Source organism: Balaenoptera borealis (assembly GCF_965194805.1).
Source record: "Balaenoptera borealis genome assembly, chromosome: 6".
In the NCBI taxonomy this organism is placed as follows: Eukaryota; Metazoa; Chordata; class Mammalia; order Artiodactyla; family Balaenopteridae; genus Balaenoptera; species Balaenoptera borealis.
Genome location: NC_138863.1, coordinates 128,233,316 through 128,254,748, shown reverse-complemented (window position 1 = coordinate 128,254,748; position 21,433 = coordinate 128,233,316). Strand labels below are relative to the sequence as shown.

At 37.2% G+C, this 21,433-nt stretch overlaps 1 protein-coding gene and 1 long non-coding RNA gene across 6 annotated transcripts in view; one reads left to right on the top strand and one right to left on the bottom strand.

Annotated features, from left to right (window-relative positions):
* ARHGEF4 (Rho guanine nucleotide exchange factor 4) overlaps positions 1-21,433 on the top strand; it is a 270,436-nt gene that overhangs the window by 150,261 nt on the left and 98,742 nt on the right. For all 5 annotated transcript variants that reach the window (XM_082395467.1, XM_082395472.1, XM_082395470.1 and 2 more), the window contains 2 exons: positions 1,538-1,834; positions 13,538-13,664. In XM_082395467.1, coding sequence (XP_082251593.1) covers positions 1,538-1,834; positions 13,538-13,664 — 424 coding nt within the window. The remainder of the gene's footprint in view (positions 1-1,537; positions 1,835-13,537; positions 13,665-21,433) is intronic.
* LOC309630362 overlaps positions 1-21,433 on the bottom strand; it is a 74,704-nt gene that overhangs the window by 41,091 nt on the left and 12,180 nt on the right. The window lies entirely within an intron of this gene.

The following is a 21,433-nucleotide window of genomic DNA, read 5'->3' as shown; positions in this document are numbered from 1 at the left end:
CTGTACATAAAATGCACATAGAGAGTCTCACATAAAGATGTGCTCATTAACATCCATTCCCTCTGTGGGGACTTTGAGAGTTATAAACGAGTCTAAGGTGTGGTCCTTGCTTAGTTATGGAGTTGTTATTTCCACCTATGAAACAACAGGAATTTTTACAATGTAGAAGCGTGAAAAGGACGTGGGATTTAGAATTAGAAGAATACAGCTGACCCTTAACAACGCGGGGGTGAGGAGCACCTACCCTCTGTGCAGTGGAACATCTAAATATACAGTAACTTAACAGTCAGCCCTCCGTATCCACAGTTCCACATCCAGAGATTCAACCATCCATGGATCCTATTTGCTATTGAAAAAAATCTGCAAGTGGACCCATGCAGTCCAAACTCATGTTGTTCAAGGGTCAACTGTATAATGACACACAGAGCTGTGTGAACTCAGGCAATCACTTAAGCTCTCTGAGTTTCTATTACCTTATTTATAGGATATGGATAATATGCCAGCTGCTTCTAGCTCACAGTGGAGTTGAGGGGAGGGAACTAAGTGAAAGCACTTTTTAAACTTAGAGTAATATTTGGGTGCTAAAAAAAATACACAGTGATTCTCGACTTTGGATACATATTAGAATCACCTGGCAAGCTTTGAAAAGTCCCAGTTCCCAGGCTGTACACCAAAAGCATTATGTACTAATTATGTCTCCCCTTCTTCCTCTGCCTCCTCTTTCTCCATATATGTGTGTGTCTGTGTGTGTGTGTGTGTATGTACATAGCCTCTTGAAATAGTCAAGAGAAATTTCACTTGTGTTTCCACCAAATCGTATACACAAAGTGCTTGGGGATGACATTCCAAAGAGGTGCTGTGAAGGAGATGTCCACTGGGGTGGGACTGGGGATGGAGGGTCATTAGACTCAAAGAACACATGGGAAGAAAGGTTTCCTCTCCCAGGGTGATGGGTTGATTTCAAAGGACAGAGAGATGGATGGTTGTGCAACACGAAGACAAAGTATTCTGTTAGTGTGGACAAATTTTACTTTGAAATTCAGTTAGGTTGCCTGAGTGGATAACTGCAACCCGGGACAAAGTGAAGGCAGCACAGGCGCCTAAGGAAGGTGCAGCCTGAGTACATCTAGTTAATGTCCGTGCCAAGACAGAAGGAATAACAAGTGCCTGAGTGTGTTTCTGTTCAAATTCTGTTCTCAGGCAGTATTGTTTAGGCAAGAGCTTTTTGCCCCAGCCACTGACCCTTAAGAAGTGTTTCTAATGAGCATGCCAAGCTCAGTAATTACTTTCAAGACCTAATTCTTTGATCAAGGTAGAAGACTTGATTTTTTTGAAATAGCCTTGAAAGTAGAAATTTTAACAGAAACAAGGTTTGGTTTGTTTCTAATCTTCACATTTTCCAAAATTACTGTGAACAAAGTACTTCACCGGCATCTGTATTTTAGGGATCAACCAAAACATGGGTTTATACCACAAAGAAACTAAACAGAGAAAGGACACTGTGCTCACTTGCTATGTTCTCCTCTCTGTTCTCTAGAACCACATGCCGTGGGAAGAACAACCAGGCAAGAAGCCCAGTTGCTCCCGCGGTCTGAAAGCTTTTCACACTGAGCCAGCTCAGGGGCCATTCTCCACTGCTGAGACGGGGACGTGGACCCTCCCCTTCGTCTCCACAGAGGACGTCCCCAGGGAGACTCCTTCACAACCCAGGAGCATCTCTCAGCACTCACACATCAGTTTAGATGACCTGTGGCTGGAGAAGATGCAGAGGAGGAAGTTGAAGAAGTTGGCCCAGTTTGAAAGGAAGATGCATGCATGTAAAGATGGAGTCCAAGTAAGCTGCTCATATGCCATCATCATCAGACTTGGCCTGGTACCCCCTCTTCCAATGCAGCTGCTTGCCTTTCCTGCCCCCTGCCCACCTCTGCCCTATACAGCCTGCAAGAGAGACACTGCATAGTGATGTGTCTGAGAGCCACAGAGGCTGTGGCTCCCTCTTCCCTCTCTGCAGTCTGGCCCTGTGCAAGGCAATGGGGCAGAACTGAAGAAGGCGGGGCCTGTCCTCAAGCCCTTTCCATAGGAATTACCATTCAGGGAGGACCCACTCTGTGTCGAACACTGTGTTAGACACTGGACAGCATTAGCTCTAATACTCATAAAGGTGCATGACATTCTGATATAACAGTCTTAAATTAATCAAACAAAATTATATAAAGAGAATTAGATTTTGTCTCTAGGGACATTTTGACACCATGGTTTTTACATGAAACTGTCAGCTGTTTAAAAGTGACTCAGTAGTTTATAAAGCATACCTTTTACCCAATCCCTAACTCTGTTTCTTGTTCTTTCCCTTTATAAAATAGCAATATTTTTTATTATCAAGTATTTGTGAAATACACATCCCTGAGTCTCACCTCATCCCTGATACCCACCTTTATTTATTTTTTTCTGTTTCAGGTACTGTGTTTTTTTTTTAACATCTTATTGGAGTATAATTGTTCTACAATGGTGTGTTAGTTTCTGCTTTATAACAAAGTGAATCAGCTATACATATACATATGTCCCCATATCTCCTTCCTCTTGTGTCTCCCTCCCACCCTCCCTATCCCACTCCTTTAGGTGGTCACAAAGCACCGAGCTGATCTCCCTGTGCTATGTGGCTGCTTCCCACTAGCTATCTATTTTACATTTGGTAGTATTTATAAGTCCATGCCACTCTCTCACTTCATCCCAGCTTACCCTTCCCCCTCCCCGTGTCCTCAAGTCCGTTCTCTACGTCTGCGTCTTTATTCCTGTCCTGCCCCTAGGTTCTTCAGAACCTTTTTTTTTTTAGACTCCATATATATGTGTTAGCATTCGGTATTTGTTTTTCTCTTTCTGACTTACTTCACTCTGTATGACAGACTCTAACTCCATCCACCTCATTACAAATATCTCCATTTCCTTTCTTTTTATGGCTGAGTAATATTCCATTGTATATATGTGGCACATCTTCTTTATCCATTCATCTGTCGATGGACACTTAGGTTGCTTCCATGTCCTGGCTATTGTAAATAGAGTGGCAGTGAACATTGTGGTACATGACTCTTTTTGAATTATGGTTTTCTCAGGGTATATGCCCAGTAGTGGGATTGCTGGATCGTATGGTAGTTCTATTTGTAGTTTTTTAAGGCACCTCCATACCACTTTTTTTTTAATCGAGGTGAAATTCACATAACATAAAATGACCCATGTTAAAGTGTACAATTCAGTGGCATTTAGTAGATTCACAAGACTTTGCAGGCCTTATCTCTACCTAGTTCCAAGACATTCTCATCATCTCAAAAGGAAACCACAACTATTAAGCAGTCACAACCCATTTCCCCTCCCCAGACCCTGGCAAGCACTAATCTGCTTTCCGTCTCTATGGATCTACCTATTTACCTATGGATATTTCATATAAATGGAATTATAGTGTGTGACCTTTTGTGCCTGACTTCTTTCACTTAGCATCATGTTTGTAAGGTTCTTCTCTGTTGTAGCATACAGCAGCATTTTGTTCCTTTTTATGACTGAATAATATTCCATTGTGTGGCTATGTTTGTTTTTGTTATCTGTTCATCCATTGATAGACATAGGGTTGTCTCCACCTCTTGGCTACTGTAACTAGTGCTGTCGGGAACACTTGTGTATAAGCTTTTGTTTGTATACATGTTTTCTATTCTTTTGGGTATATACATAGGAGTGGAATTGTTAGGATACATGGTAATTCTATGATTAACTGTCTGAGGAGGTGCCAAACTGTTGTCTACACCATTTTACATTTCTACCAACAATGTACGAAGGTTGCCAGTTCTCCACATCCTCTCCGACACTTGTTGTTTTGTGTTGTTTCGTTTAAACTATACCATCCTCCTGGGTCTGAATGGTACCTCATTGTGGTTTGATTTGCATTTTCCTAGTGACTAACGTTGAACATATTTTCATACGCTTGTTGGCCATTTGTATATCTTTTTTGGAGAAATGTCTCTTCAAGGTTTTTGCCCATTTTTAAATTGGGTTATTTATCTTTTTGTGGTTCACTTGTAGGAGTTCTTATGTATGCAGATACTAGACCCCTATCAAATAAGTGATTTACAAGTATTTTCTCCCATCTGTACGTTGCCTTTCTTGACTTTCTTGATAGTGTCTACTGCTGCACAAAAGTATTTAATTTTGATGTAATCCAATTTATCTATTTTTTTCTTTTGTTGCTTATGAATTTAGTGTAATGCCCAATAATCCACTGTCAAATCCAAGGTCATGAAAATTTACTTTTATGCTTTCTTCTAAGAGTTTTTGTACCTTTTGCTCTTACCTTTAGGTTTTGTATTCATTTCGAATTCATTTTTGTGTTTTGTGTGAGGTAGAGTTCCAACTTCAAGCTTTTCCATGTGGATATTTTGTTACTCAGCACCACTTGTTGAAGAGACTATTCTTTCCCTCATTGAATGATTTTGACACCCTTGTAAAAAACCAAATGACCTTAGACGTATAGGTTTATTTCCGGACTCTCAATTCTATTCCACTGGTCTATCCATCTGTGCTTTTGCCAGTATCACACTGCTTTAATTACTGTAACTTTCTATTAAGTTTTGAAGTTGGGGTGTGTGAGTCCTCTGTGTTATTTTTCAAGATTATTTTGGCTATTTGCTGTCCCTTGTAGTTCCAAATGAATCTTAGGATCAGCTGTTTCATTTCTTGAAAAAAAAAAAAAAAGGCCATTGTGATTTTGATAAGATTACATTGAATCTGTAGATCACTCTGGAGAGTATTGCCTTCTTAACAATATTAAATCTTTAAATCCATGAACACAGGGTGTTGTCTGATTTTTTAGGTGTTCTTTAACTGCTTTTCACAATGTTTTGTAATTTTCACTGTACAAGTCTTGCACATCCTTGGTTAAATATTTCTTAATTATTTTATTCTTTTTGATGGTATTGCAAATGGAATTGTTTTCTTAATTTCATTTTTGGGCTTGTTCATTGCTAGTGTATAGAAATACAATGGATATTTGTATATTGATCTTGTACCCTGCAAATTTGCTGAATTTATTACTCTAAGAATATTTTGGTGTATTATTTAGAAATTTCTATATATAAGATACCCTATACATTTTAAAAATTTATATCTTTGCATTTAATTTTCTTAGGGATTATTATAAATGGCATTGTGTTCTTAATTTTATTTAACACCACTTGATTCTTAGTATATTGAAATATTGTTGATTTTTATGTGTTGATATTGTAGCCTGTGACCTTGCTGAATTCATTTATTGGTTCCAGGATTCTTTTTAAAGACTCCTTGGGATTTTCTATGTAGACAGTCATATCATCTACAGGTAGGGACAGTTTCATTTTTCCCTTTCTAATCTGTATGCTTTTTTTCCCTTGCCTTATTGCAGTGGCTAGGAATTCTAATACTGTGTTGACTAAGAGTGGGAAAAGTGGATATCCTTGCCTTATTCCCTGTCTTAATAGGATAAATTTCAATATTTCACTATTAAGTATGATGTTAGCTGTAGAGTTTTTATAGTATCTCTTTCTCAAGTTGAGGAATTTCCTCTCTACTCCTAGTGTGCTGAGATTTTTTTTAAAAATCATAAATGTGTGTTGGATTTTTTTCAAAAGCTTTTTCTGTGTCAATTGATGTGATCATTTTATGTTTTCTTCCCTAGCCCCTTGATATGGTAGATTATATTAATTGATTTTTTGGTATGTTGTATCAGCCTTCTCCACTTGGAATAAATCCCACTTGGTCATGCAGTACATATGGAATGTATAATTTTTATACATTCCTATATTAATTTGCTAATATTTTGTCCAGATCTTCTGCATCTACACTCATGAGAGATATTGAGCTGGGGCTTTTGCTTTTGTACTATCTTTCCATAGTTTTGGTATCAGGGTAATATGGACCTCATAAAATGAGTTGGAAAGTAGTCTCTCCTTTTCTATATTCTTAAAAAGACTGTGTAAAATTGGTTTACTTTGCTCTGAAGTCTACTTTGATATCAATATAACCACTTCTTTTTTGATTAATGTTTACATGTACCTTTTTTCATCTTTTTACTTTCAACCTGTCATTGATTTGAAGTGAATTTCTTATGGCAGCATTGTTGGATCTTTTTATTTTATCCACTACGATTGTCTTTTAATTGGTATATTTTGACAGTTAACATTTGAAATAATTATTATGTTAGGGCTTAAATATGCCATTTTATTATTTGTTTTCTGATTGTTTCTTCTGTTTCCCAATACTCTTTTCTGTCAGTTACATGAACAATTTTTAGGATTCCATCATAATTTATTTGTGGCATTTTTGAATATATTGTTCTGTTTGGTTTTCATAGTGGTTGCTAAAAGTATTATATATATACATAACTTATCACAGTCTACTGTTATCAACATTTTACCACTTCCAATGAACTGTAGTAATCTTAGTTCCACCAAGGTTCATTTACCATCTCCACTATTAAAATACGATTGTCTGGTGATTTCTCTACATACATTTTTTTTGAAGTATGGTTGATTTACTTCCAATATTATGTTAGTTTCAGGTATACAACATAGTGATTCAATATTTTTATAGATTACACTGCATATAAAGTTATAAAATAATGGCTATACCTCTCTGTGCTGTACAATATATCTTTGTTGCTTATTATTTTATATATAGTAGTTTGTACCTCTTAATCCCCTTTCTCCTACCTTGCCTCTCCATCCACCCTTTCCCCACTGTTAACCACTGGTTTGTTCTCTGTATCTTTGAGTTTCTTTCCGTTTTTTGTTATATTCATTCATTTGTTTTATTTTTTAGATTCCACATATAACTGAAAATATACAGTATCTTTCTTTCTCTGTCTGACTTATTTCACTAAGCATAATACCCTCAAGGCCCATCCACGTCATTGTTGCAAATGGCAAAATTTCATTCTTTTTTATGGCTGAGTGATATTCCAATGTATGTATATGCCACATCTTCTTTATCTGTTCATGTGTTGATAGACACTCAGGATGCTTCCATACCTTACCAATTTTGGACAATACTGCAATGAACATTGGGGTGCCTATATCTTTTTCAATTGTTGTTTTTGTTTCCTCTGGATATATACCCAGGAGTGGAGTTGCTGGATCATATGGTAGTTTTATTTTTAATTTTTTAAGGAACTTCTATATTGTTTTCCATAATGGCTGTACCAATTTACATTGCCACCAACAGTGCACTAGGGTTGCCTTTTCTCCACATCCTCACCAACATTTGTTATTTGTTGTCTTTTTGACGACAGCCATTCTGACAGGTCTGAGGGGATATCTCATTGTGTGTTTTTTAATTAACTTTTTTATTAGAGTATAGTTGATTTACAATGTTGTGTTAGTTTCTGCTGTACATCAATGTGAGTCAGTTATACATACACATATATCCACTTATTTAGATTCTTTTCTCATATTGTTCATTACAGAATATTGAATAGAGTTCCCTGTGCTATTCAGTAGGTTCTTATTAGTTATCTATTCTATATACAGTAGTGTGTATATGTCAGTCCCAATCTCCCAATTTATCCCTCTCCCCCTATTCCCCCCTGGTAACCACAAGTTTGTTTTCTACATCTGTGACTCAACTTCTGTTTTGTAAATGGGTTCATTTGCACCATTTCTTTAGATTCCACATATAAGGGTTATCATATGATATTTGTCTTTCTCTGTCTGACTTACTTCAATCAGTATGACAATCCCTAGGTCCAGCCATGTTGCTGCAAATGGCATTATTTCGTTCTTTTTTATGGCTGAGTAATATTCCATTGTAGATATGTACCACATCTTCTTTATCTATTCCTCCTTTGATGGGCATTTAGGTTGCTTCCATGTCCTGGATATTGTAAATAGTGCTGCATTGAACATTGGGGTGCATGTATCCTTTCAAATTATGGTTTTCTCTGAATATATGCCCAGGAGTGGGATTGCTGGATCATATGGTAGCTCTATTTTTAGTTTTTTAAGGAACCTCCATACTGTTCTCCATAGTGGCTGCACCAATTTACATTCTCACCAACATTGTAGGAGGTCATTGTGGTTTTGAATTACACTCCCTGACAATTAGTTGATGTTGTATTTTCATGTGCCTGCTGGCTATCTGTATGTCGTCTTTGGGAAAATGCCTGTTCAGGTCCTCTGCCCTTTTTTTAATTGGGTTGTTTAGGTTTTTTTGGTATAGAGTTGTATGAGCTGTTTATATATTTTGGATATTAACTGCTTATCAGACATTATTTGCAAATATCTTTTCCCATTCAGTAGGTTGCCTTTTCATTTTATTGATGGTTTCCTTCACTGTGCAAAAGCTTTTAAGTTTGATTAGGTCCCATTTGTTTATTTTTGCTTTTGTTTCCCTTGCCTAAGGAGACAAATCCAAAAAAATATTGCTAAGGCCTATGTCAAATAGTATACTGCCTATGTTTTCTTCTAGGAGTTTTATACTTTCTGATCTTACATTTAGGTCTTTAATCCATTCTGAGGGTTTTTTTTTTTAATGGTGTGATGAAATGTTCTAATCTCATTCTTTTACATGTAGTTGTCCAATTTTCCCAGCACTACTTATTGAAGAGACTTTTTCCCCATTGTATATTCTTAACTCCTTTGTCGTAGATTAATTGACCATATTGCCTAGGTTTATTTCTGGGCTCTCTATGATGTTCCTTTGATCCATGTATCTGCTTTTGTGCCAATACCATGCTGCTTTGATTACTGTAGCTTTGTAGTGTAGTACAAAGTCAGAGAGCATGACACCTCCAGCTTTGTTCTTTTTTCTCAAGATTGCTTTGGCTATTCGGGATCTTCTGTGGTTCCATACAAATTTTAGGATTATTTATTTGTTCTTGTTCTGTGAAAAATGTCATGGGTATTTTGATAGGCATTGCATTAAATCTGTAGACTGCTTTGGGTAGTACAGATATTTTAACAATATTACTTCTTCCAATTCGTGAATATAGGATGCCTTTCCATTTATTTGTATCATCTCCAGTTTCTTTTATCAATGTCTTATAGTTTTCAAAGTATACGTCTTTCTTCTCCTTGGTTAAATTTATTCTTATGCATTTTATTCTTTTTGATGTGATTGTAATTGGGATTGTTTTCTTGCTTCTCTTTTTCATAGTTAATTATTAGTGAATAGAAAAGCAACAGATTTCTGTATATTAATCTTATATCCTACAACTTTATTGAATTCAGTTATTCTAAAAGTTTTTTGGTGAAGACTTTAAGGTTTTCTATATATAGTATCATGTCATCTGCAAATATGATAGTTTTACTTCTTCCTGTCCAATTTGGATGCCTTTTTTTTTTCTTGACTGACTGCTATGGCTAGGACTTCCAATACTGTGTTAAATAGAAGTGGTGAGAGTGGGCATCCTTGTCTTCTTTGTGATCTAGTAAGAAAAGCTTTCCAGTTTTCCCCGTTGAGTATGATATTAGGTGGGTTTGTCATAAATGGCCTTTATTATCTTGAGAAATTTCCCTCTATACCAACTTTGATAAGAGTTTTTATTGTGAATGGATACTGAATTTTGTCAAATGCTTTTTCTGCATCTATTGAGAGATCATGTGACTTTTATCCTTCATTTTGTTCATTCTTATAGCCTTGGTTGTACAGGAGTCTTTCTGCCAATTTCCAGTTAGTTTTCAGTGGTAATTGTTCCACATGTAGATGTATTTTTGATGTGTTCATGGGGGTAGATGAGTTCCATGTCCTCCTACTCTGCCATCTTGATCAATCCCCTTATCCTTCATTTTGTTAATGTGGTGTATCACATAGATTGATTTGCAGATGTTGGACCATCCTTGCCTCCCTGGGATAAAAACCCACTTGATCATGGTTTATGATCATTTTTGAATTTGGTTTGCTAATATTTTGTTGAGGATTTTTGCATTTATATTCATCAGAGAAACTGGCCTGCAATTTCCATTTTTTGTAATGTCTTTGTCTGGTTTTGGTATCAGGGTAATGCTGGCCTCATAGAATGAGTTTGGGAGTGTTTTCTCCTCTTCAATTTTTTGGAATAGTTTGAGGATAGGTATTCAGTCTTCTTTAAATGTTTGGTAGAATTCCCCTGTGAAGCCATCTGGTTTTGGACTTTTGTTTGTTGGGAGTTTTTTGATTACCAATTCAATTTCAATACTAGTAACCAGTCTGTTCAGATTATCTGTTTCTTCCTGATTCAGTCTTGGGAGATTATATGTTTCTAGGAATTTATCCATTTCTTCTAGGTTGCCCAGTTTGTTGGTATGTAATTGTTCACAGTATTCTCTTATGATTGTTTGTATTTCTGTGATACCGTTGTAAATTGTCCTCTTTCATTTCTAATTTTATTTGGGTCCTCTCTCTTTTTTTCCTAATAAGCCTGGCTAAAGGCTTGTCAATTTTCTTTATCTTTTAAAAAAACAGCTCTTGATTTCATTGGTCTTTTCTGTTGTGTGTTTTTTTTGGGGGGGGTGTCTCTATTTTGTTTATATCTACACTGATCTTTATTATTTCTGTTCTTCTGCTGACTTTGGGTTTTGTTTGTTCTTATTCTTCTAATTCCTTTAGATGGTGGGTTAGGTTGTTTGAGATTTTTCTTATATCTTGAGGTAGGCCTGTATCACTATAAACTTCCCTCTTAGAACTGCTTTTGCTGCATCCCATAGATTTTGGAAAGTTGTGTTTTTATTTTCATTTGTCTCAGGGTATTTTCTTTTTCTTTTTCTTTTTTTTTTTTTTTTTTTTTTGATGTGGACCAGTTCTAAAGTCTTTATTGTTTCTTACAGTATTGCTTATGCATTATGTTTTGGTTTTTATGGCTGCAAGTCATGTGGGATCTTAGCTCCCTGGCTAGGTATAGAACCAGCACCCCCTGCATTGTAAGGCGAAGTCTTAACCACTGGACTACCAGGGAAGGCCCTGTCTTGGGGTATTTTCTGATTTCCTCTTTGATTTCTTGGTTGACTCATTGGGTTTTTAGTAGCGTGCTGTTTAGTCTCTACGTGTTTGTGTTTATTTCCATTTTTCTTCCTGTAATAGATTTCTAGTTTCATACCATTGTGATCTGAAAAGATACTTGGTATATTTTCTATCCTCTTAAATGTGTTGAGACTTGTTTGGTGGACTAGCATATGATCTATTCTAGAGAACATTCCATGTGCATGTGAAAAGAATGTGTATTCTGTTTTTGGATGGAATGTCCTGTAGGTATCTATTAAGTCCAGCTGGTCTAATGTGTCGTTTAACGTCATGGTTTCCTTATTGGTTTTCTGTTTGATAATCTGTCCATTGATGTAAGTGGGGTGTTTAAGTCCCCTAATATTATTGTATTATTGTCAATTCCTCCCTTTATTTCTGTTATGCAATGCAGTATTATTAACTATAGTTGCCCTGCTGCACCTTACATCCCCATGACATTTTATAACTGGAAGTTTGTGTCTTTTGGCTGCCTTCACACATTTTGCCTACCCCCTACTCCCTGCCTTTGGCAAGTACCAATCTGTTCTCTGTCTCTATTAGCTTGGCTTTTCTTTTTTAAGATTTCACATACAAGTAAGATCATACAGTCTTTCTCTTTCTTGTCTGACTTATTTCACTTAGCATAATGCCCTCAAGAGCCATCCATGTAAAATTTCAATTGTACCTATATTTTTCAGTTCTAATGTTTCCATTCTATTCTATTTTGCATCTATTTCCCTGCTGTTATTTTCCATTTATTTCAAGAGTGTTCACACTTACTTCTTAGAGCACAGTTATATGAGCTTTTTTAAAATCTTCTATAATTCCAGCCCTGTATCATCTTGGTGCTGGGATCTGTTGTCTTTCCCTTATAAGTTATGGAGATTTTAATAGTTCTCTGTATATCAAATAATTTTGGGTTATATCTTGGACATTTTGAATATTATGTTATGAGCCTTATTTAGTTTCTGTAGAGAATAATAGTTAACTTTTATCAGGCAGCTGATCCAGTTTAGGGTACAAGTTCTTACTGGCCTTCAGGGGCTATGTTTCTTATGTCAGTTCATGTTTTCAAGGTGTTTTCAGTGCTACTTGGATAATGTGGATCACCCAGTGGCCAGTCTGAGACCTGTAAAATGGTCTACTCCATAATTTGGTTCTCAGAGACTTTAGTATTCTGTTTAGGGTCAGATCCACCCAAGCACAGTTTGGGGGTAAGTCCAGGGGTCACAAACAACGTTATGGTGTCATTTTCTTGATGTCTTTCCTTTCTGCATTCTTCCAGACACTTCTTGGCTTCCAGGAGTCCCCCTCTTCATGGGCTTTTTACTAGAAACCTAGGCTTTCATTTTCCCACTCTGGCATATACTTCCTGCAACTATGTCTGCCTCTGGAGCCAAGGGGCAGGAGGACAGAGACAGGAAAAAAGAAATAGGGATTCTCCCCTCCCTCAGAGTTTTAGATGCCTGCCTGGCCATCACTGCCATACTATAATGGGATTTCCTGGGAGTCTAGGGTGGAACTAAATGACAACATAGAGGATTTCCCCAATTTGCTCATACCCTTGGGGTCCCTTTCCCCTCTCTTCAGACCAGAGAAAGCTTTTTGGATTACTTTTGGTCCACACCCAGTTTTAAGCTGCTATTGAGTTCAGGCCAGAGGATGCTGTAGGGACCACAAAAAATGTAACTCACCATAGGATTGGTGTAACTTCAAATACTGGCTTCCTTCTCCAACCCACCTGCTACCATTTATTTCAGAGCCCTTAGGTAACTGATTTATACATCTGCCCAAGGTTTTTAGTTGCATTCAAATGGAAGAGATGGAGTGGGGTATCATACTCCCATCTTAATCCTTGTTTGTATATTTACATTTCCATTAATCACTAAAAGAATTTTCTAAGCACTGTTTACTTAATTTGTGTGGAATACAAAAGAATATGGAACATTTATTTGAATACATACCAAAAATTTTAAGTAAATTTGATAACTTTAGAAAGTAGACAAAATCTGGAGGGGCCAAGTTTATTTCTGGATAATGGAATGATAAAGAAAGGGACAATATCCTTGCCCTCCCAAGACCTCATGCAACACTGGTCCTTACTGTCTGAAGGGTAAAGTCTGTCTTATGATTATGAGGTGTCAGGGACTTCATGGGTTGCATTTTAATTAAGCACCCCTGCAAGAATATAGCTAAAACAAAGCCTTCCTTTTGGAGAAATGTCAGGCTGTGTGGCTGACCAGCTGGTGTAATTTGGGGGTTTGGAGACCTACTGTCAGTCCTCATTTCACATTGTTGAATGACAACCTATTCTGCCATGGTTGCCACATATGACCATACAGGTTTCAGACTACTGACAACAAGAGAAACTTCCTTCTCTTTTTTCCATGGATTTTGAAATGAATGGCACCTCCCAGAGCTGTGTGCATTTTGGCTGCATGCTCTGCTCATGGCAAAGTCCTGGGCAATTAGAAAAATTATAATGTGGCAATGACAACATGTTATCTCTTTTCTTCATTTACTCTCTGCCTCTTTCCTCCTCTCCCAGTGTTGGAGGAAGATGACCATTACCTCTCCAGAGTCTTTGAATCTCCCTAGAAGAAGCCATCCATTCTCCCAGAGCGCCCCGACAGGACTGAACCGCATGGGCTGGCCAGAGGCCATACCTGACATTGGTGAGTTACATGCCTCTCTCTTTTCCTTCACACTCCGGTGTCCCGGCAAAAAGGACAAGACGTGAGAGCATGTTGTTGACAGCTGTGTTTACTTGTCTGACAGAAGTAGCTTGAATGTGAGAAATAAACCATTGTCTTTAACTCCTTCAATTAGGAAGAGGTCCCTAGCACTCTCATAAAGGGAATTCTTGGCTTGAGGAAGATTCCATTACTGAATCCCTAAACCTGGCTCCATTCATTTATTTTGAGCAGAACTACTGACCATCCCTTGAAACTTGTAATAGGGTATAACTTACAGAAGAAATAATTACAGTGAGAGAGTTGTCTAATCTAGTGATGAAACCTGGGTGTTTTCCCTTCTGGGGGACAAGCCTCTTCCTTGACTTTTATGGCAGCCTGTCTGAGTCCCTTTCCCAAAACTATGGCAAGCAGCATCACATCACATATTTGTCCATAAAAGGGCTGATTTTTGTGCCAGAAGGAAACTGGGACCCAGTGAGGGCCAGGATGGGGCATCCTCATGCACAGCTACCACCCTTCCTGGACTTAACCCAGGAAGGGCTGGACACAGTGAAAATGCTCAAGGCTCCTGGTGCAAGGACAGAGGTTGTGTCTCAGGTCTTGAGCAGGTGCAGATTATGTTAGATGGAAACCTTATGGTTTAAAGGCATCCAGCTGGCTGAAGGAAGAGACCAAATCTGGTGTTTAAAAAAGATAAAGAAGAGTAAAAGCCTTAGACAGGGTTGAAAAAACAAAATAGCTACACCTGCCAAACATGTACTTTTCCAGACTTGGGGAGTAGGGACAGGGCTGGCATTCAAGGATGTCTGTAGTTTGATCCTGTTGGAGCTAAAGACCTGTAGAAAGCAGGTGAGGTTAGCAAAAGATGATATGGGAGAATAGTGGCTGGGCCCTGATCATTAGAGTGTGGCATATGCTGTGCTGAGGAGTCAGCTCTGATACAGACATAAGTCCTGACCTCTGAATCTGACTCAGTGCATACTGGGTGCTGGTCCTGGGGGAGCTGGCTACTCAGATTAGCCAGTAGCCATGATTGTTTTCCATTAGCAAATGTCTGTGCTTATGCTGCATCATGCAGTGGATTTTAATCTTCCCCAGATATGGTTTTAATCTTAAATTCACAATAAGCAAAGTCATGAAAATGTGTTTGACATCTGCTGAAAGAATCCTTTCATGGGAAAAGATAGTTCTAACATAAACTCTTCATTAAGTCATGGAATAGTTTAGAGGCTCACGGAAGAGACAGTAACGGGTGAGAGTAGCATTTCTCCTGGAAAAATCTTCAAGGTTGATTTTGGCTCTTGAAGTTAGAAACTTCTTACAAGTTCAAGCTTAATAATCATATGTTCCTATTATTTCAGAGCCTCATTTGAATTAATTAGCAGATGTATTTATTGTAGAATAAGAGATTTTTAAAACCTCAATGTCATATGTCCCTCAGCATGCCTGCATGCTGAGGACTCTGGAAGTCAAAGGTCAGGGCTCTGGCTGTAGCTGCCCTTCACGTGGGGGTGAGAAATTGGGCACTTCCCTCCCTCTATCTCATACTTCTTTTTATTTAAAAAAAAAGAGTATAATTCCTGTATTCATCAGATTAATATGAGGGGCTAGCTTGGGTCTCTGTATTTAGCTTAGGAAAGCTTTCTTTTCTTCAATTATTGCTTCCACTCCAACTGCTCTATTCCAAACTTCTGGGGTTTCTTTCTACGGATTGTATTCCCAGGTTCTATCCCCAGAATCTCTCATTATTTTCATTATTTTATCCTTTTCCTCTCTGTTCTGGGAGAATATCTCACTTTTATCTTCTGCTTTGCTTTTCTGGTTTTACCTCATCTGCTGTTCATTGCCTTCATTAATATTTGTGATTCAGTGATCATGTTTTTAATTTCCATACATTATTTCCAATGTCTTCTAGAAGTTCATTAAAAACAGAAAGTTGGGAGTTTTGTAAAATTTTCTCCTGTTCATGTTTTATAAATTCATTTCCAAATTCATATACTTTTCTTTTAACTGGTAACTTTTTTATAGGTGAAATTTCTCTATTTGCTTATCTTTACAGACATCAATTCTTCACCAGCAATGGCTTGTTGTCAGGTAGCACTTGAGACAACATCCTTTCAGAGATTGTTACAGGTTCCTCTTAAAATCCTTCAAGCATAGCTGAAGCAGGAAAAGTTAAGCTTTCCTATAATGTGTATCATGGGTTCAGTCACCTTGGTGCGGGAGCTTTAAGCAGTCCCAGCGAGAGGTTTGCCTCTTTCCAGCACTTCTTCTCTACGTTTGGTGGAGTAGTCAAGAATTAGCCTGATGTGGGAGCATGCCACCCTCTGCCCCACAAGTTGGTGCCCAGGATAAACTCTACCACACCCACTCTTCTCTGAGTGGAGCCAGCAGGGCCAGATATGACTCTGTGAGCCCCTAGCATGATGGCTGCACACAGCATCATGTAAAGCCCTCTGCAACTCCAGAACATTTGTTGAAAAGACTCTTTTTCCCTTTGAATGGTCTTGACCCCCCTGTCGAAAGTAAGCTGATCATAGATGTATGGATTTATTCCTGGACTGTCAACTGTATTCCACTGATATATGTCTATTCTTGTACTAGTACCACACTGTCTTGTTTACCATTACTTTGTAGTAAGGTTTGAAATCAGAAAGTGGAGTCTTCCTACTTTCCCCTTTTTTTTTCAGGAATGTCTTAGCTATTCTGAGTCCCTTGCAATTCCATATGACTTTTAGAATCAGGTTGTCAATTTCTACAAAGATATCAGTTGAGATTCTGATGAGGATTTTATTGAATCTGTACATGAGTTTGGAGAGCACTGTCATCTTAACAATGTTGAGTTTTCTGATCTATGAACATAGGACTTTTTTCCCATTTATTTAGATCTTCTTTTGTTTCTTTCAACAACATTTTGTCATTTTCAGAATACAAGTTTGTACTTCCTTTGAAAAATTCATTCCTAAGTGCTTTATATAATTTTTAATGCATTGTGAATGAAATTGTCTCCTGAATTCCATTTTCAGACTGGTCATTAAAAGTGCATAGAAATACAATTGACTTTTGTATACTGGTCTTGTATCCTGCAACCTTGCTGAACTCATTTATTAGTTCTAGTTTTTTAATGGATTCCTTAGGATTTTCTACACACCAGATCATGTTATCTATAAGTAGAGACAGTTTTACTTCTTCCTTTCCCATCTGGATGTCTTTTTTTTCTTGCCTAAGTGCCCTGATTAGAGCCTCCAGTACTGTACATTTGAATAAAAATGGCAAGAATGGACATCCTTGCTTTTTTTCCTGATTTTAGGGGGAAAGCATCCCATCTTCACCATTAAGTATGATGTTAGCTGTGGGTTTTTCATAGATGCCCTTTATTGGGTAAATAAAGTTCCTATATTCCTAGTTTGTCAAGTTTTTTTTGTCACAAGAGAGTGTTGGATTTTTGTCAAATGCTTGTCCTGTCTATTGAGATAATCATGCAACTTTTGTTCTTTATTCTGTTGATGTGGTGTATTACATTAATTGATTTTCAGATGTTAAACAACCCTTGCATTTCTGAGATAAATTTCACTTGGTCAAGACGTGTAATTCTCATTATATTTTGCTGAATTTGGTTTGCTAGTATTTTGTTGAAGATTTTTGCATCCATATCCATAAGAGATATTGGTCTGTAATTTTCTTTTCTTTTAATGTCTTTGTCTGGTTTTGGCCTCATAAAATAATTTGGGAAATCTTCCCTCATCTTCTATTTTCTTCAATAGCTTGTGAAGAATTGGTATTAATTCTTTTTCAATGTTTGGTAGAATTCAGGGGTGAAGCCAATTGGGTGCGGGCTTTTCTTTGTAGGCAGTCTTGTTATTACTGATTCAATCTCTTTACTTGTTATAGAGCTATTCAGATTGTCTATTTCTCTTGAGTAGGTCTTGGTAGTTTGCATCTTTCTAGGAATTTGTCCATTTTATCTAAGTCATCTAACTGTTGGTGTACAGTTGTTCAGTCTTCTCTTATAATCCTTTTTATTTATGCAAAGTCAGAAGTAATGCCCCTTCTTTCATTTCTGATTCTGGTAATGAGTCCTCTTCTTTCACTTGGTCAAACCACCTAAAGGTCTGCCAATTCTGTTGCTTTTCCCTAAGAACCAGCATTTGGTTTCTTTTATTTTCTGTTTTTTCTCTAGTCTCTATTTCTGTTTCTGAATATTTCTGTTCTCCATTGTGCCTCTACTAACTCCTACTCTAATCTGTATTGTTTCCTTCCTTGTGCTTGTTTTAGGTTTAGTTTTGCTCTTTGTTTCCCCTGTGTCGTTAGGCGCAGATCCAGTTGTTGATTTGAGATTTTTCTTCTTTCTTAATACAGGTATTTGCAGCTATAAATTTCCCTCTGAGCACTGCTTTACCTGTCTTCATAACTTTGGGCATATTTTGTCTTGTCATTTATTTCAAGGTATTTTCCGATTTTTCTTTTGATTTCTTCTTGGACCCATTAGTTATTTAGGAGTTTGTTATTTAATTTCCACATATTTGTGAGCTTCTCAAATTTCTAATTTCATTCCATTGTGGTCAAAGAATACATTTTGTGTTATTTCCATACTTTTAAATTTGTGGAAGTTTGTTTTATGGACTAACACATGGTCTAGCCTGGAGAATGTTCCATATACACTTGAGAAGTATACTCTGTTATTGTTGGAAAGTATACTCTGTTCTATATATGACTATTATGCCTAAATGGTTTATGGTGTAGGTCAAATATTCTATTTCCTTGATCTTCTGTATAGTTGCTCTATCCATTATTGAAAGTTGGGCATAAACCTCCAACTATTATTGTTGAATTATCTATTTCTCCCTTCATTTCTGTCAGTTTTTGCTTTATGTACTTTAGTGCTCTGTTATTAGGTAGGTGGATATATATTTGTACTTATATCTTCCTGATGGATTAACCCTTTTATTGTTATAAAATGTCCTTCTTTGTCTCTAGTGTCTTTTGTTTTTTTAAAATTTGTTTTAATTGGAGTATAACTGCTTTACAGTGCTGTGTTCATTTCTGCTATATGATGAAGTGAATCAGCTATATGTATACATATATCCCCTCCCTCTTAAACCTCTCTCCCACCACCCCCCCCATCCCACCCATCTATGTCATCACAGAGCACCAAGCTGAGCTTCCTGTGATTTATAGCAGGTTCCCACTAGCTATCTATTTTACACATGGTAGTGTATTTATGTCAAATTTAATCTTCTAGCTCATTCCACCCTCCCCTTCCCCCACTGCATCCACATGTCCGATCTCTACATCTGCGTCTCTATTCCTGCACTGGAACTAGGTTCATCTGTACCATTTTGCTGGATTCCACATATATGCATTAATATATGATATTTGTTTTTCTCTTCCTGACTTACTTCACTCTGTATGACAGACTGTAGGTCCATCCACATCTCTACAAATGACCCAATTTCATTCCTTTTTAGGACTGAATAATATTCCATTGTATATAGGTACCACATCTTCTTTATCCATTCAACAGTCATTGAACATTTAGGTTGTTTCCATTTCCTGGCTATTGCAGATAGTGCTTAAATGAACATTGTGGTACATGTGTCCTTTTGAATTACAGTTTTCTCAGGGTATATGCCCAGTAGTGGGATTGCTGGGTCATATGGTAGTTCTCTTTTTAATTTTTTATGGAACCTCCATACTGTTCTCCACAGTGGCTGTATCAATTTACATTCCCAGCAACAGTGCAAGAAGGTTCCCTTTTCTCCACACCCTCTCCAACATTTATTGTTTGTTTATTTTTTGATGATGGCCATTCTGACCAATGTGAGGTGATACCTCATTGTAGTTTTGATTTGCATTTCTCTAATAATTAGTGATGTGAGCATCTTTTCGTGTATTTGTTGGCCATCTGTAAGCCTTCTTTGGAGAAATGTCTATTTAGGTCTTCCACCCATTTTTTGATTTGGTTGTTTGTTTTCTTGGTGTTGAGCTGCATGAGCTGTTTGTATATTTTGGAGATTAATCCTTTGTCAGTTGCTTCACTTGCATATATTCTCCCACTCTGAAGGTTGTCTTTTTGTCTTGTTTATGGTTTCCTTGGTTGTGCAAGAGCTTTTAAGTTTCATTAGGTCCCATTTGGTTTTTTTTTTTCCATTACTCTAGGAGGTGGGTCAAAAAAGATCCTGCTGCAATTTATGTCAAAGAGTGTTCTGCCTATGTTTTCCTCTAAGAGTTTTATGGTGTCTAGCTTTACATTTAGGTCATTAATCCATTTTGAGTTTATTCTTGTATATGGTGTTAGGGAGTGTTCTAATTTCATACTTTAATGTGTAGCTGTCCAGTTTTCCCAGCACCATTTATTGAAGAGGCTCTCTTTTCTCCGTTTTATATTCTTGCCTCCTTTGTCATAGATTAGGTGTCCATAGGTGTGTGGGTTTATCTCTGGGCTTTCTATCCTGTTCCATCAATCCATATTTCTGTTTTTGTGCCAGTACCATGCTGTCCTGATCACTGTACCTTTGTAGTATCGTCTGAAGTCAGGGAGCCTGATTCCTCCAGCTCTGTTTTTCCTTCTCAAGATTGCTTTGGCTATTCAGGGTCTTTTGTGTTTCCATACGAATTGTAAGATTTTTTTCTGCTAATTCTGCAAAGAATGCCACTGGTAATTTGATAGGGATTGCATTGAATATGTAGATTGCTTTGGGTAGTATAGTCATTTTCACAATACTGATTCTTCCAATTCAAGAACATGGTATATTTCTCCATCTGTCTGTGTCACCTTTGATTTCTTTCATCAGTGTTTTATAGTTTTCTGAGTACAGATCTTTTGCCTCCTTAGGTAGATTTATCCTAGGTATTTTATTCTTTTTGTTGCAATGGTAAATGGGATTGTTTCCTTAATTTCTCTTTCTGATCTTTCGTTGTTAGTGTATAGGAATGCAGGAGATTCCTGTGCATTAATTTTGTATCCTGTAACTTTACCAAATTGATTGATTAACTCTAGTAGTTTTCTAGTGGCATCTTTAGGATTTTCCATGTATAGTATCATGTCATCTGCAAACAGTGATGGTTTCATTTCTTCTTTTCCAATTTCTAATCCTTTTACTTCTTTTTCTTCTCTGATTGCCATGGCTAGGACTTCCAAAACTATGTTGAATAATAGTGGTGAGAATGGACATCCTTGTCTTGTTCCTGATCTTAGAGGAAATGCCCTCAGTTTTTCACCATTGAGAATGATGTTTGCTGTGGGTTTGTCATATATGGCCTTTATTATATTGAGGTAGATTCCCTCTATGCCCACTTTCTGGAGAGTTTTTACCATAAATGGGTGTTGAATTTTGTCAAAAGCTTTTTCTGCATCTAGTGAGATGAACATATGGTTTTTATTCTTTAATTTGTTAATATGGTGTATCACATTGATTGATTTGCATATATTGAAGAATCCTTGCATTCCTGGGATAAATCCCACTTGATCATTGTGTATGATCCTTTTAGTGTGTTGTTGGATTCTGTTTGCTAGTGTTTTGTTGAGGATTTTTACATCTATGTGATATTGGCCTGTAATTTTTGTGTGTGTGTGTGACATCTTTGTCTGGTTTTGGTATCAGGGTGATGGTGGCCTCATAGAATGAGTTTGGGAGTGTTCCTCCCTCTGCTATTTTGGAAGAGTTTGAGAAGGATAGGTGTTAGCTCTTCTCTAAATGTTTCATAGAATTCGCCTGTGAAGCCATCCGGTCCTGGGCTTTTGTTTG